We start from the raw sequence: 13,633 nt of genomic DNA, 5'->3' as shown, positions 1-13,633 counted from the left end.
TTTTATTTGAAAGTGAAATTTGGAAAATCTTTGAGAGAAGGAACAGAATACAAACAAAGCAAAACTTAAGAGCATTGTTGCTGGAGCTTTGTTGCTGATTTAATTCAATTTAATGTCATCTGCAGAAGAAAAAAGAAAGAGAAATCCAAAGATGATGTATGGGATATCCAAAATTTGATTCAACACACAGCAGGCTACACTGTGTTAATATTAAAAGAAAAAAATAAACAGAGCATTAACCTCCCCCCTCAAAAAAAAAAAAACAAAACACCAAAAAAACCCCAAAAAAACAAAACAAAAAAAACCTTATCATTAAAAAAAATCCTTATCATAACTGACAAAAAGCTATCACAATCTGTCATCAGATTCTGAGTTACCTTAGAGTAAACCTTGCAATATCATTACAGATACAAGGGAAGTAGTGAATGCTCTCATGTGTAAGAGCTATAATGGTACATGGCAGCCAACCTGAAAACTCTCAGTGCTTCACTCTGAGTTCCTGATAGTTCAGATAGATTCACAGATAACAGTGAACAGAATTTGAATTTTACAACCTAAACAACAAAAAACCCTTCCTCTTACTAAAATGATTCAGATTTGGAGCAAAATATGGGCTTGAAAAAACTCTGGGTGTGTATCAAAGGAAAGTCTCCATGACAGTATTATATGAGGAAAAAAAAGTATTTTGTGAAGGCAAAAATTAGCCTTATGTGAATATCAACAGCATCTGTCATCTGTAGCCACCTTTTTTCTCCTCTGCACTGCCTGTCTCAAGGACCAACACTTGAGAATTTTTACTTCTTAACTGGGCTGGTACAGTTTTGCAGAAGCCAGTAGCCTTAGTCTGCATCCCAAATATCCTGAGATCCTTGGACTTTGGTCTATTCCTGCTATATGGGCTGTGACATATTTCATGTGGTACTTACTGTCCAGCTGCAGGTGATTTCTTTCCCCCCAACCTGCTTCTGAGTGTGACTCAAATGGCTAAAAAATCCCAATCAAATCGTAAACATTTTACACAGATATGTGTCAGGGCATCAATGAAAGATGCTAAGAATATATACAACCAGCTGAATTCTCTATTTATTAACTGTTCACTTCTGAAAGGGAATTTACTAAAACTGATACTCCAGGCAGACTGTAACTAATGTTTCATGAATTTGCTTTAGGTGAACCAGGAGAAAGAGGAGAAAGAGGATTTCCAGGCAGAGGACTGAAAGGTTATCCTGGACCAAGAGGTCTTCCAGGTAAATATAAGAGGGTGAGGATAAAGAAGATATATACTAAAAATTTACTCAGAATTGATATTTCAAGTTGCCTTGAAAATATAAAAGGAGTCCATGAAACAATAAACTCCAAAACTGCAGGGCTTTGTAATTTTTACTTCATAGATGCTGATTCAGAAATCAGACTTTAAAACTAAAAAGCAAAAAGCCAGCTCCTAATTTTTCTCAGTGAAGAAAGATTAGAAAAATGTAAAGAAAGCATTAAAAAAGGTGGCGGTTACAAACACATGAATAAAAGTAGCCTCTTTCAATATATCTTTTATGTATATTATATGCACATATAATTATATATAAAAATTAAACAAAAAAGGCCATAACCTCCAGATTATGTCACTGGAAGTCACAGCAACCTTCAAAGTCTCCTCTCATAATTTAGGATATTATTTTATTTCTGTGGTAATTAATTGCAGTGTTATATAACATGGCTCCAGGAGAGATTCCTGCTGATGGATGAAGCACAGCTGGCCTCTAGTGGCCAGCGAATGAACATAAACATGTTATTTCCATCAGTATTTCTACAGTACACTTCTGTGTTTATCTAGCAAGACGAACTACTTGTTCTCTTGTGAAAAAGGAAAAAAACAGTTTAGTATTTACTGATCCCAAGGATGTCTGTGTAACTCAGAGGTGTTTTTTGTAGAAATCTATCACTGGAAGAGGCTTCCTGAAATCACTGTTTTTCCTTTCTTTGCTGAAGACTTAGAAATATAAACTACTTTAGTGCTCAGCAGTTCCAATCTTTACATCTATTTCCCCCTCCATATGAGTGGGGGAAAAAAATATCGGTATTTCTTTTGCCAGAGAGCTAATGAAATTCTGTGGTAGCAAGTAGCATCTACCATGCCCTAGGTATCGGTGGCAGCAGGGTTGGCTGAGTAGAGTACGCTGCAGAGCTTTGTACAGTGGCAGACCTGCACTGTACACCTGGAGAGCACTGGGACTGAAATTTCATTGCTGAAGCTGTGGAATCGCAGATTGGGTGTCAGGTAGAGGAAAATTGTCCTGTAAGTTAGCACCCCTTTTGGGAATTCCCTAAGAGCGGTGAAAAAGCATCTTCATACAGCTTTTAAGGACAGGCTGCTAATTTTGCTATGCAAGATGTATGCTGCCAGCATTTAGCCCTGCATCCACTTTTCCAGGTGAACCGGGCAAAGCCAGCTACGGCAGGGAAGGCCGTGACGGTGACCGAGGTCCCCCAGGGGTGGCCGGGCAGCCTGGGGTTCCCGGTCCCCCTGGCCCTCCTGGCCCTCCTGGGTACTGCGAGCCAGCGTCCTGCAGGATGCAGGTGGGACAGAGAGCAGAGAAGAACATGAAAGGGCCCTGAGAGTGCAACCATGTGTTGGCATCAATTTACATCCTGCACGGACAGCTGAGGATGAAATCACAAAGGAGAAATGCAGACACGGACAAACCTTTCAACCAAGGTTTCAGTAAGGTATTTTTAACACAGTGGTTTTACATTTTTCCAAAAGGAGTGCTTATCAACACCAGCTGGAACAATGGTGCTTACAGAAATACATAGGTGCTGCCTTCTGCCTTCTCCTTTTGGGGGGAAATAAAAGGTACTTGTCTATTTTTATTTTTGAGTTTGTTTAATAAGGAGCTTCTGTGACTTTTCCTCCTCCCCTACTTAATTTCTATGTATGATGTACAGTGAAGTAATGTCTTGAGACATCAAATAAAAGAGGATAATTTTATTTTCTGCAGCTTTATCTATTCTTTCATACTTATAAAATAAATTCTAGCACATACTCTTCACGCACAGTCACTTAATGTGTGTTTTGCCCAGAATATGCTAAGCCTCCTTCAGCTCTTCAATTCAATCACAGAAACCCACCACCCTGACACTATTTATGCTGCCAATATCTGTAAAGGTACAATCACAGGGTTGCCATAAATAACCCATGTGGAATAACCTCTTTGTTTTTTGACTCCAAGTTGTATTGCATTTGTAATTCCATATGAAGCCCGTTGCAGCTTGCCTTGTTATATGTGGCATTAAAATAAAAGGCTAGTAACCACTGTCAGCAGAATTTTAAGTCCTAGAAATATATGTTTCCTATAAAAGTTTACAAACCTCCAAATAAATAATTTCTTTACATGTATGGTTACATTCAGTATTGCTTGCCAGAACAGCCAGAAGACAACCATTAGATGGCCCAAGTTGCCTTCTTTTTAGATACTTAGTTTTTAGAAGAAAATGTGCAATGTGGGTATTCTGTTCCTCTCTATATAAATTAAACTATTTGTGGTTTGAGTTTACCTCTCTGAACTTTATTCAAGAAAACAATGAAACTGCCCTATGATGTTTCCCTTTCTTTTAATTTTTAGTCATCCAAATTCTCCTATGCAAACTTTGGCACATTTGTTTTAAGCACTGATTTTTCTCCTAGCCCTTAACCATCTCATCATGTTCCAAACACTCGGTGCCATGTGACAACAGAGAGAAATAACAAGATCCATGGAGCATTGCATTTTGCATGTAACATGTAAGATTAAACACTAAAGGAAAAAGTATAATGGTATAATGTATGCTCCAAAAGGAATTATTGAAAAAATTAGTAGTTAAACCTTCCTCAAACTAAGCCTGATTTCCTATATTGATACTATAAGAAGTCACCAAAACTGGCAAGTGCAAAGAATTTAATTCTTGAACAAATCCACACAAGGTGAGGGGCTTGGGAATACATAAATGGGTTTTCAAAAGTTTTTGAATTAGGTCAATTTTTGCTGACTTGGGGCAGAGTCCTGAAAAGTACTCCTTGGATAGTGGAACAAATAAAACACTAGTAAAAATCCCTGTAGTTTCACCAGCAAACTTTTATTTTGACTATAAAGTGTGTAAAACTGCTGAAAAGAAAAAAATGTCACCAGATAACAGAATGAAAATACTGTTTTCTGTATGTAATGCATAATCATAGGAATTATAATAAGCAAACCCCCCCCACATTTAACTATAATTGTGAAGTGCTTTAGAAAATATAGTCTGTAAAATGCATAAAATTCCACAATGGAAGGAAATTCATGTAGGAGCAAAAATATTCATATGCAAAACTCAAATAAGAATTATTACAATCAAACAAATTCAACATTGAGAGTCAATTCAATGCAGAATCTTTAAAAGTGGACATCTTAAGATTGTGACAGGTTTTCTGCCTTCAAGTTGACTCACAAGTTTTAACTTAAAAAACTGAAGAAAAACTCCTCAGGCCCATTGTAATTCCTTATGGGATGCGTAGGTTAATCTAATTTTCAATTCCAAATCTTACACAAGAATGGAAAAGAGGTACTTGACAAATGGTAGACTGTGCATCATAATATACCAGAGGTGGAATTTTTAGTAACAGCACATTCAAATAAAATAAAGATTTGGAAAATAAAGACAGGATTATGAACTTAAAATAAAGATGAATTGATTATGGTAATGCAGAAAAATATATTTTAAAATAAATTTAGAATACACAGTGCCAAGAGACTGAGAGGTTTCACAAGCCACTGTTAGTGTGCCACCAATTTTAATCAGATGCTCCTGAAATCTTGGTGAAATCCCAAATAAATTTTGTTCTCATCTCCTTCAGGTTTAGCATCATAAAATTCTGTGAGATTTATTGAACAGAAGACTAGTGAGAATATTTTACCCACCATGATCTCTGTCACCACTTCTAGTTCTGGAGGTTTAACTGCAGTGTGCTAAAAACATATTTTAGCTCCTCAGTTACTTCAGTATATGCAGGAACCCAATGAAAATCATAATGTTAACCAGTTTATAGACTTTTTTCAGTTGGACAAGAACTTTAAGATCATTGAGTCTGACTATTAACCTGGCACTGCCAACAAATTTGGTGGCCTTCTGACAGGGTTATAGTAGTGATGGAGGAAAGAAGAGGGAATGATATAATCTATCAAAGAATTTGACATTGTCCTACACAACATCGTTGTCTGTAAACTGGAGAGACATGGATTTGACAGACAGACCTGGGTGGCCACACTAAAAGAGTTGAGGTCACTGACTCAATGTCCAAGTGGAGACAGTTCCTCAAGGGTCCGTATTAGGACTGGCACTGTTTAATGTTTTTGCTGGTGCCATGGACCATGGGATCAAGTGCACCCTCAGCAAGTTTGCCAACGATACCAAGCTGTGCGGTGCGATCACCGTGCTGGAGGAAAGGGATGGGACATGGATAGGCTTGAGAAGGGAGTCCATGGGAACTTCATGAGGGTCAGCAAGGCCAAGGCCAAGGTCCTACGCATGGGTTAGGGCAATCCTCATCATCCATCCATCTAGCCTGTCCAGACTCCCCAGTTTACAGAGCCTTCCTATCCTCCAGCAGATCAACACTCTCACCCAGCTTGGTGTTGTCTGCAACTGACTGAGAGTGCCCTCAATCCCCTCACTGAGGTCACTGATAAAAACACTGAACAGGACCAACTCCAGTTCTGAGCCTTGGGGACCTCCACTAGTGACCAGAGGCCAGCTGGATCAACACCATTCGCCATCACTCTATTAGCAAGAATTCCTAACACTCCTGCCAAATATTGAGCTAAGAGTTGGAGGTGTTATACATTTATAGATTATATACACATGTAATTAACATATGAGTTTATATATAAGTTTTCTGCCTCAGCCATCACTGGGTTCAAGCAAGTTAGTATAAACTGCTACCAAAAAATCTTGAATGTTTCACAAAGGCAAAATTCTCTGTAGTTAAAGAAGGTCTAGAGCACTATTTGGAGCTCCTAAATGATGTATGAAACCAAGGCTAAGGAGGATTACATTACATTTTGTGTCCTTCAATACCTTAGTCATGATCTAATATCACCCAGAGCCAAGCACAGATCTACAACAAAATTTGTTTTCCTTCAAATATGAAAAGTGTTAACAGATAGTATTTTGAAGGTTACTTGAAGAACAGAAGGAACAAGAAACCAGGTTTCCCAATAAACACTTTGTTTCAGACAAGTGTTAGCTCATCATTGTAGAACACAGCAGTTGTGCTCCACATACAAACACTGCATTTTTGCAAACGTTAAATTGATTAGATAATTGTGTGAAATGTGTTTGCTTGACCTGCTCATCACTGTATTTTTTTTGGCCACATAGCTACTGCTTCCTTTTTACTTAAAAATGCAGTTGCTGCATCTCCTCTGCTCATGGGTAACAGGTAGAGAAGAAATATCTATATTTTGTAGGGCAAGCTACTCCTGTGTGATTTGCTACAGCTTCAGTTTTATTCCCTCCCTTCAATTTTTTGTTATTCCTGTTCTGTTTTGCTTGCTGCCTGTGCATTCAAAAGGATGAGTATACCTGGCAGCTTCAGACAATGAACAAAATAAAATTTCTGAAGTCACTATGAAATTGGAAGAAAGAAAATCAAGTTAGTGGTGAAATTATTACCTATAGTCCTTTAAAATGCTATCAGCATTTTTCCTCCAGGGAGAATTAGGCAGCAAGAGAAAAATGAAAATTCCTACAGTTCCCTAAAGTTCAGTGAATCAGTTTCTTGAATAAAAGTGATTATCTCCTAGTTGGGCAGGAAGATTATCTGCATTCAGATAATGTATGAATTTCCATAAATTATATACGTATTAAGACCATGGTTTTGCATTTAGGTGGTTTTGTTTGTTTGTTTTCTAATCCAGATTGTAGAGCCCTAAATTTCATCAGGCTTAGGAAGCACAAGCCTGACTTCAGTTGGGGTCAAAACCCAATCCCCCCAGATTCAGCCAATCCACCCTGACCTCTCCCCAGAGCTCACTGCAGTGGCTTTGTGCCTCTCCTTTCTCCTGTTTGCAGTTGCAACCTCCCTCTTGTGATTTGACACAGAACAAAAGGCTGACATTTTTGACAGAGTCACAAACAGAAGGTATGTGAAATATTTCCATTTGCATCCAGCATCCTGTTTCAGATGTACATGGCCACACAATAATGTAGAAATTATTTTTCATCCACTTAATCTGTTTCCATTGAACTGAACCTTAAATGCTGCAAACCAAAAGTATAAGGAAAGAAGGAAGCAACCAGTCGTCATGTTCTGTGATTCATACAGTGACAGCTGCATACAATCCAGAAATGAAAAAATACAAAACACCAAGGTGTGTCATTGAGAATCCTTCAAACACTGACTGGAGACAGAATAGATTTACATTAAAACTGAAGTTAGTAATTAAATGCATATGTGTTTATAGAATAGCAGACTAAGAAAGAAAACTGCTAAAAGACATGTAGACTCTAACCTTTTTAGCTAAAAACTTATTTTGGTCTAGAATATGTAATGTTTGTTAGCAATTAATATTTGAAAACCCTGTTTTCTTACAGTATCCCGAAGCTTGAATTTTCCACTTAAATACCAACCATGACAAGGTCATGGTTAAACTTGTTCTCCATGGCCTACACCCACCTACGTGCATGGAGGTGATTTAAACATCCATCCAGTACAATTGAATTGTAGTGGACATATCAGATTTCGGGAAAAATATGTGTGACTTGGTACATTCAGAAACTATGAAAAACTCAATAAAACAATAAAACACACCCCAAAACAGCAACATTTTGATTTCTGAGTTACTTTTGTTGTTCTAACATCTCACATTAGAGCAGCATTTCTACTGCATTGGTAAAATGCAAGATTAAGGACTGGTTTTATGTAGTCTGTTTGGAGAAACAGGTTTATAAAATGCTAATTTAGCCAGGGTTTTGGTTTTTTTTACAAGACTTTCAAATAAACATTTTAGGAAAAGAAAGAGAATAAAAAATGAGTGTACATAGACATGAAGAATAACATTTCACCCTTGTGAAAAAGAAGACCCAAAATATTTTGTGTTATAATCCATTAATTAAAACCCCCACTTATTTAACAAAGCTGTGCATCTCTAACACCTGTCATAACCCACAATCATAAAATGTAAGGGAAGGATGGATAATCAATCCTGTTTCTGTGTCCCAGTGCTCTTTAAACATTGAAACCAGACCCAACCTAAGGTAAGAATATTGGTTCCCAAAACATTGCCAGGCTGCACTGCTGCCCAATTGTACATCAGATGCTGTTTAAGGTTTTACTAAACCATAGGTGAGTCCCTCCTCCCCTGGAGACAAACTTCATTGCAGGGGACATAAAAGATGCCTGAAAATGAGATATCTCACCACAACATATTCTTTTGTAACATACATAAAACACAATATAATAATAAACACAAATAAAATCTTAGCAATATTATCTTACAATAATTATCCAAGAAAGGCAGTATTTCTGCAAATACCACCATGCAAAACTGAAGAGATTTGAAGAAAGAAAATAGAAATAAGTAAGTCTCAAGAACAAAATCAGAAACACAGACTATTGTGCTGTGAGAATACACATGGCTGGGTCACTTCTTGTTCTGCTGGGCCAGTTATGCCTGGGCTGTAATTGTTGTACTGAAAGGATGTTTTGCAATCCACCATGTGGACAGCAGGAAGTCTGCTGCAGCCTCAGGAAAGCTTCCCTCTTAGCAAGTGACTATACTTTCTTTAGGAAAACTGAGTAGTTCTGTACATTGCTATTTAAAGAAAATGCCAACACATTTTTAATAGGTGATAAAGCAAGTTGCCATAAAATATAAAAGTCTGACCCTGAACTACGATAAAGCTTAAAGAGCTTTTAAAAAAGGTTTAAAACATTTTGTTGAAGTTATTTCACTTCTGAGTCTTGTTGCATGTAAACAAACCCAAAGCAGAATAAAAGACCTCATGCTACTGGAAAAAAAAGAGTCGCTGGTGTTTATTTCCTTGCAGTGCTTACTGCAGCATGAACTCCTCAAAACAGATACAAAACTGATAAAGTAAATTGCAAAATAGATACGCATCCCCTCTTCTCTCCCTGGCCTCCTGCCCAAAAACTAAGACAACATCAGTCTGAAACTGCAAAGAAATTTCAGGGGACAAACCTGAAAAGCATGCAGACACATGTTTCCAGCTACATTTCACTTTCAATTCTAAAAATGCAAATTAGGAGCAAGCCAGTGTGAAGTAAAGTTAAGCTGGGATTAGCTCTGTTCTACCCCAGTGAAGAATGTGGCATCTTAAAATAGGTACTGAGATCGCTCATATAAAAAAATACCCGTTTTCTCACATGAGAAAATTAAAATGGGCTTTTAGCAAAATAAAAATAATGCAACAAGATAATTACCAAAGTTACCTGCAAATCAACTGAAAGCATTCAAATACATTTTAGAAAGACCTTTCTCTTTGAGCCTATAAAAAGAAAAAGGCATCTGTAGGAAACATAGATGAAAAAATAAAACTTCTTCAAATATAAAAAGTGTTCAGCTTCGCAATAAGTTCAAGTAAATTAAAATACAGCAATTGCATCTGGCAGATAACAGATGCTGGGTTTCAGCTAAAAGCCCCAAAATATACAGATACCACCAATGCGGTGCAATGGTCTATGTACAGCCTTCCAGGATGGGGCTGCTTGGGAACCTTTAAGTCACATAAGTACTACCACAAGACAGCACCCTTTTCAATATTATCAGAGAAAATGAAGTTCAAAATTAACTTATGAAGTAAAAAATGTTTAGATTATTACATATATTGGAATAACTAGAGAAGTAACAAAACAAAACAAAAAAAAAAAAAAAAGAAAAAGAAAGAAAGAAAGAAAATGTTTATGCAAGATACCTGACCAGCAGTTCCTTTCAGAGAATGGATACCAGTATGTGGGGCTGTTGCTCCTCTGGTGTCCATGTTTGGACACCGAGATGTGCTGGTGCCAGGCTGTGCTCTCCGTGGCCCGTGCAGCAGCCGGTGCCTCAGTGCTCGGGCTCAAGCTGCCGCCCATTGCCAGCACTCCCACAGCCCTGGCGCTCTGAGGACCAGCACTGCAGGGTGATCAGCTCCACAGAGCAAACCAAAACACGCTCCATGGGCACAGCAGTTCTGCACTGGGAGCAGCTTGTGTTGAGCTGAGCTCGGCAGGACCACTTGTCCCAAATGCACCCTCACCCCAGTGGGACAGGCGCCCGCTGCCTGCAGAGCAGAGGATGTGCTGGCCTGCAGAAGGGACAGCCATTGCTTCCCGAGGAGTGAGGAGGACTGGGTTCTCCTGTGGGCTTTTGACTCTATTCTCACAAACAATAGATAAAGCACCCTGACTCCCCAAGGTGTCCCCACCTGCAGGGTGTAGTGCAGCTCCTTCAGGAGGTAGTTTCATGGTATGCCACAGGTTTTCTGCTGTCCTCATTCCTGCTGCCCTCTCCTGTCCCAGGTGTTTACTCTCAGCCTGCCATCCCTGTGTTTCTTTTAACATCCTTTTGTAGCAAGCACCTTCTCTCCTCCAAATACCTATATAATGAACATGTCAGGGATGTTTGATTTCCCTTTCAGGAAGTGTCTTGAGTGCCCCAGCTGCTGCCTGAGTTAATGCTGTCACCTCTTGCTCTCATCTTGCTCCTCTGCTCTCGGTGCAAGCGCTAGGAACTCTATTCAGAACAAATGCCAATGTGCTTCTTTTGCTAAAGACTCCCACCAGTCATTCCTTAACTGCTTTTAAGCAATACCCAGAAGTCAGCCAGATTCATGTATCACAACAGCTTCTCTGGAAGCCAGCACATCCAGTTTGAGAATATTTCCCTGGTAGCTCAGTACTGCTCAAGAACAAAGTTATCAAAACTAGCCTGATGTGACTGACTTCCAAACAATGGGATACGAGCCCTCAATATGACTTAATACTACCAGGTGCATTTTGAAGTTCTAGGTTATAGATGTCTGTGTTCTCTAAGTAGCACCTTCACTTCCTATTGCACTGTACAAAATTCCACAGGACTAACTTAAGATCATCTGTTTTCTGATAATCAGAAGTGAAATTCTGGCCACCTCTACTCACTCCTTTTCAAGATCATCTGTGTGTTTGATTTTCTTCAGCTTTTCTTTTGCTTAACCCTTTGAACTCTACAGGACTTACACATTGTTCTGTTTTGTTCATCATTTACATTGTCTGTTCCAGCAGCCTTTACTGAATGCCTGAAAACTGGATGCTGTTGCTCTCAGTACTACACCTTTCTAGAAGGGTTTTGTACTTTTTTCCAAATTTCTCTTGAACTCAATACATTTTCTGTCACCAGTTAATAGGACCTGTGAGTTGTGCACTTTTCAGATTCCATGTTCTTTTCAAGATGATTTCAGCATGTGAATTTTGCAGGAGGAAGAGGAAACAGTGCCATCACCAAGATTAGAGACTTGTAAAGTTCCATTCTTGGACTATGTACTCACCAGACTCTGCTCTAAAGAAAGGGGTCACCTTTGCTGTAGGCAGACTTAATGCAGAGTAGCTTGATTCCAGGCCTTAGTACCCTTACTCAGTCCACATAATGGTTAGAACGTGTGCCAGCTCTCAGTCCAGAACACTGTCAGCAGCCTCCTGCCGTTAACATCTGGGGTAGGTGTAACCACGACTAAAGGAACATACAAGCCCCCAGCTGGGACAAAATCCAGTCAGGAGAGACACTTCCTGGAGCTGCACCTGATGATTTTCCAGTCAGGTTGAAGCTCATTGTTGGATGGGATAAGGAGACCATAAATGCATCTTTGTTTCCTTCTTTGCCATCTTGGATGTGACTGTGAAGTGGTGGGCAGCATTCCTGGAGCATGGCAGACTGTTTTTGGAAGGTGTGCTGGAGCCTCCTTGAGGGACATCAATGTTTAGTCTAAATGGAGTTCCCAGTGCTCCAGCTCAGGTCCTGTGTTTGCCATGAATGAGTACGCTTTGTAACTTCAGAAATGTATTTTTTCCATTTAAAATTCACCACCAGCAAGAAAAATAAAGCCAGCTTACATATGGAGGCATATATAATGCCTTAAGTTATAATAAAATATTTTTTGTTTGAAGATAAAAGAAGTTTATGAAAATTATTTGGGCCTATTTTCTGTCCTAAGCAAAATAAATATGAGAAACAACACATGGAATGCACTCTGGAAAATATATGACATCATGTCATCATTAAGACACTGCAAATAACCTAGAAAAAGGCTCAATTTTGTGCCTTACAAATTATCTATACGCCATGCAGTGTCGAGAGAAGAAAAAAAAAATGCACCAAATATTTCAAAAATTAAATTAACTTATTGGAAAGAGTGAAAAGTGACCGTGAACCCAAGTGTCTGGGGGAGAGGGTTTTTATTTCCTGCTGGTGCGTGAGTGAGTCTGCGACACGTGGTAGTAGCAATCTGCTGGATTGCACCTCCCGTTGGGTCCGGGTGGCCCCTGCGGTCCTGGTGAGCCTGATGCTCCTGGTGGGCCTGGCAGGCCAGCAGCTGCTAAAACAAAGCTACAATTAGCAGAGTCCTCACCAGAGCATGGGCAGTGCCCTGCATTTCATCAGCTGCACTCCAGCACATCCACAGGGAGGCAGGTGGGGCTGACCTCACGCTGCGATCCAGCTCGCGAGGAAAAGCAGGAGTGTAAAACCAGCGTTAAAAACAGGAGAAAGGCCTGTTAGTTCATCAATAACAACAGCAGAAATAGATCTGGAGACTTGTACCTGCAGGGCCAGGTGGTCCAGGATTACCAGGCAGTCCAATTCCAGGCTCGCCTCTTTCCCCTTTCTGTCCTCTATAACCTACACAGAATAAAGATATGAAAATAAGAGCACCCTCTTGTTTTAGGCAGCAATTTTCTGTATATCTTGCTGACACAAAATTACCAAGACAAATATAAAAATATAATTGGGAAAGCACATGCTCAGTTCTCTTTTTCAGATTTTTTTTTTTTTCCCCCTGAGACAGCTCTTAAGTTTATAAATTCCTTCTGGAAAATATGAGCATTTCTAGTGGTAACTGTTACTTCATCTGTCAAAGGGCTCTCCTGCTTTGTTCACTAGCTGGACCTTTCCCCAAGATTTTAGGTTACCTGAAATTCCTCTACTAATGAGCCAAATGCAGATTTTAGCCTCTCTGTTCTGCATAAATCCTTACACTTGCTCTTTTCAGACTTTAAACTGGTAGTTGTATGATCAGATGTCCCCCACCAGCTGGCCAGTGTTGCACAGCTGCCCTCACATGGAGCGAAGCATCTCTGGACCTTGTGCAGATTGTGGGTTTGAAGCTTACTTTGACCCAATAGCTGTATATCATTAACAAGATGTGATTACTAGTCATATTTTGAATACTTGAGTCCTTTTTCTTCACAGGCCACAGTTTTGAATTTATTTAAATCGCTTCCACTTTCTCAAGTGCTGCAACCCATGCTCAACCCCTGCTTCTTTTTCCTTGAACTGTTTTTAAAAAGTTGTATTAGTTGGAAACTTTAGAGCAGAGGACTTGTTGCTATCAGTAAAATATTTTCCTTATTATTTCAAGCTAAGAGTATACCTTT

At 39.2% G+C, this 13,633-nt stretch overlaps 2 protein-coding genes across 7 annotated transcripts in view; one reads left to right on the top strand and one right to left on the bottom strand.

Annotated features, from left to right (window-relative positions):
- The window catches only part of COL9A1 (collagen type IX alpha 1 chain), a 63,695-nt gene extending 60,704 nt beyond the window's left edge, over positions 1–2,991 (top strand). For both annotated transcript variants that reach the window (XM_021530152.4, XM_085576385.1), the window contains 2 exons: positions 1,170–1,247; positions 2,426–2,991. In XM_021530152.4, the coding sequence (XP_021385827.3) occupies positions 1,170–1,247; positions 2,426–2,610 (263 nt within the window). In that variant the 3' untranslated portion in view covers positions 2,611–2,991. The remainder of the gene's footprint in view (positions 1–1,169; positions 1,248–2,425) is intronic.
- A 1,097-nt stretch (positions 2,992–4,088) lies between these two features.
- COL19A1 (collagen type XIX alpha 1 chain) overlaps positions 4,089–13,633 on the bottom strand; it is a 203,702-nt gene continuing 194,157 nt past the window's right edge. For 3 of the 5 annotated variants that reach the window (XM_085576378.1, XM_085576380.1, XM_085576379.1), the window contains 2 exons: positions 12,801–12,878; positions 4,089–12,576 (listed from right to left, as the gene is read on the bottom strand). In XM_085576378.1, coding sequence (XP_085432504.1) covers positions 12,437–12,576; positions 12,801–12,878 — 218 coding nt within the window. In that variant the 3' untranslated portion in view covers positions 4,089–12,436. The remainder of the gene's footprint in view (positions 12,577–12,800; positions 12,879–13,633) is intronic. The other 2 variants (XM_085576382.1, XM_085576381.1) reach the window with 1 other exon arrangement.

Source organism: Lonchura striata, chromosome 3, assembly GCF_050655825.1.
Source record: "Lonchura striata isolate lonStrDom1 chromosome 3, ASM5065582v1, whole genome shotgun sequence".
NCBI lineage: Eukaryota > Metazoa > Chordata > Aves > Passeriformes > Estrildidae > Lonchura > Lonchura striata.
Note: the sequence above shows the minus strand (reverse complement) of the source record. Positions and strands in the feature narration are given on the sequence as shown.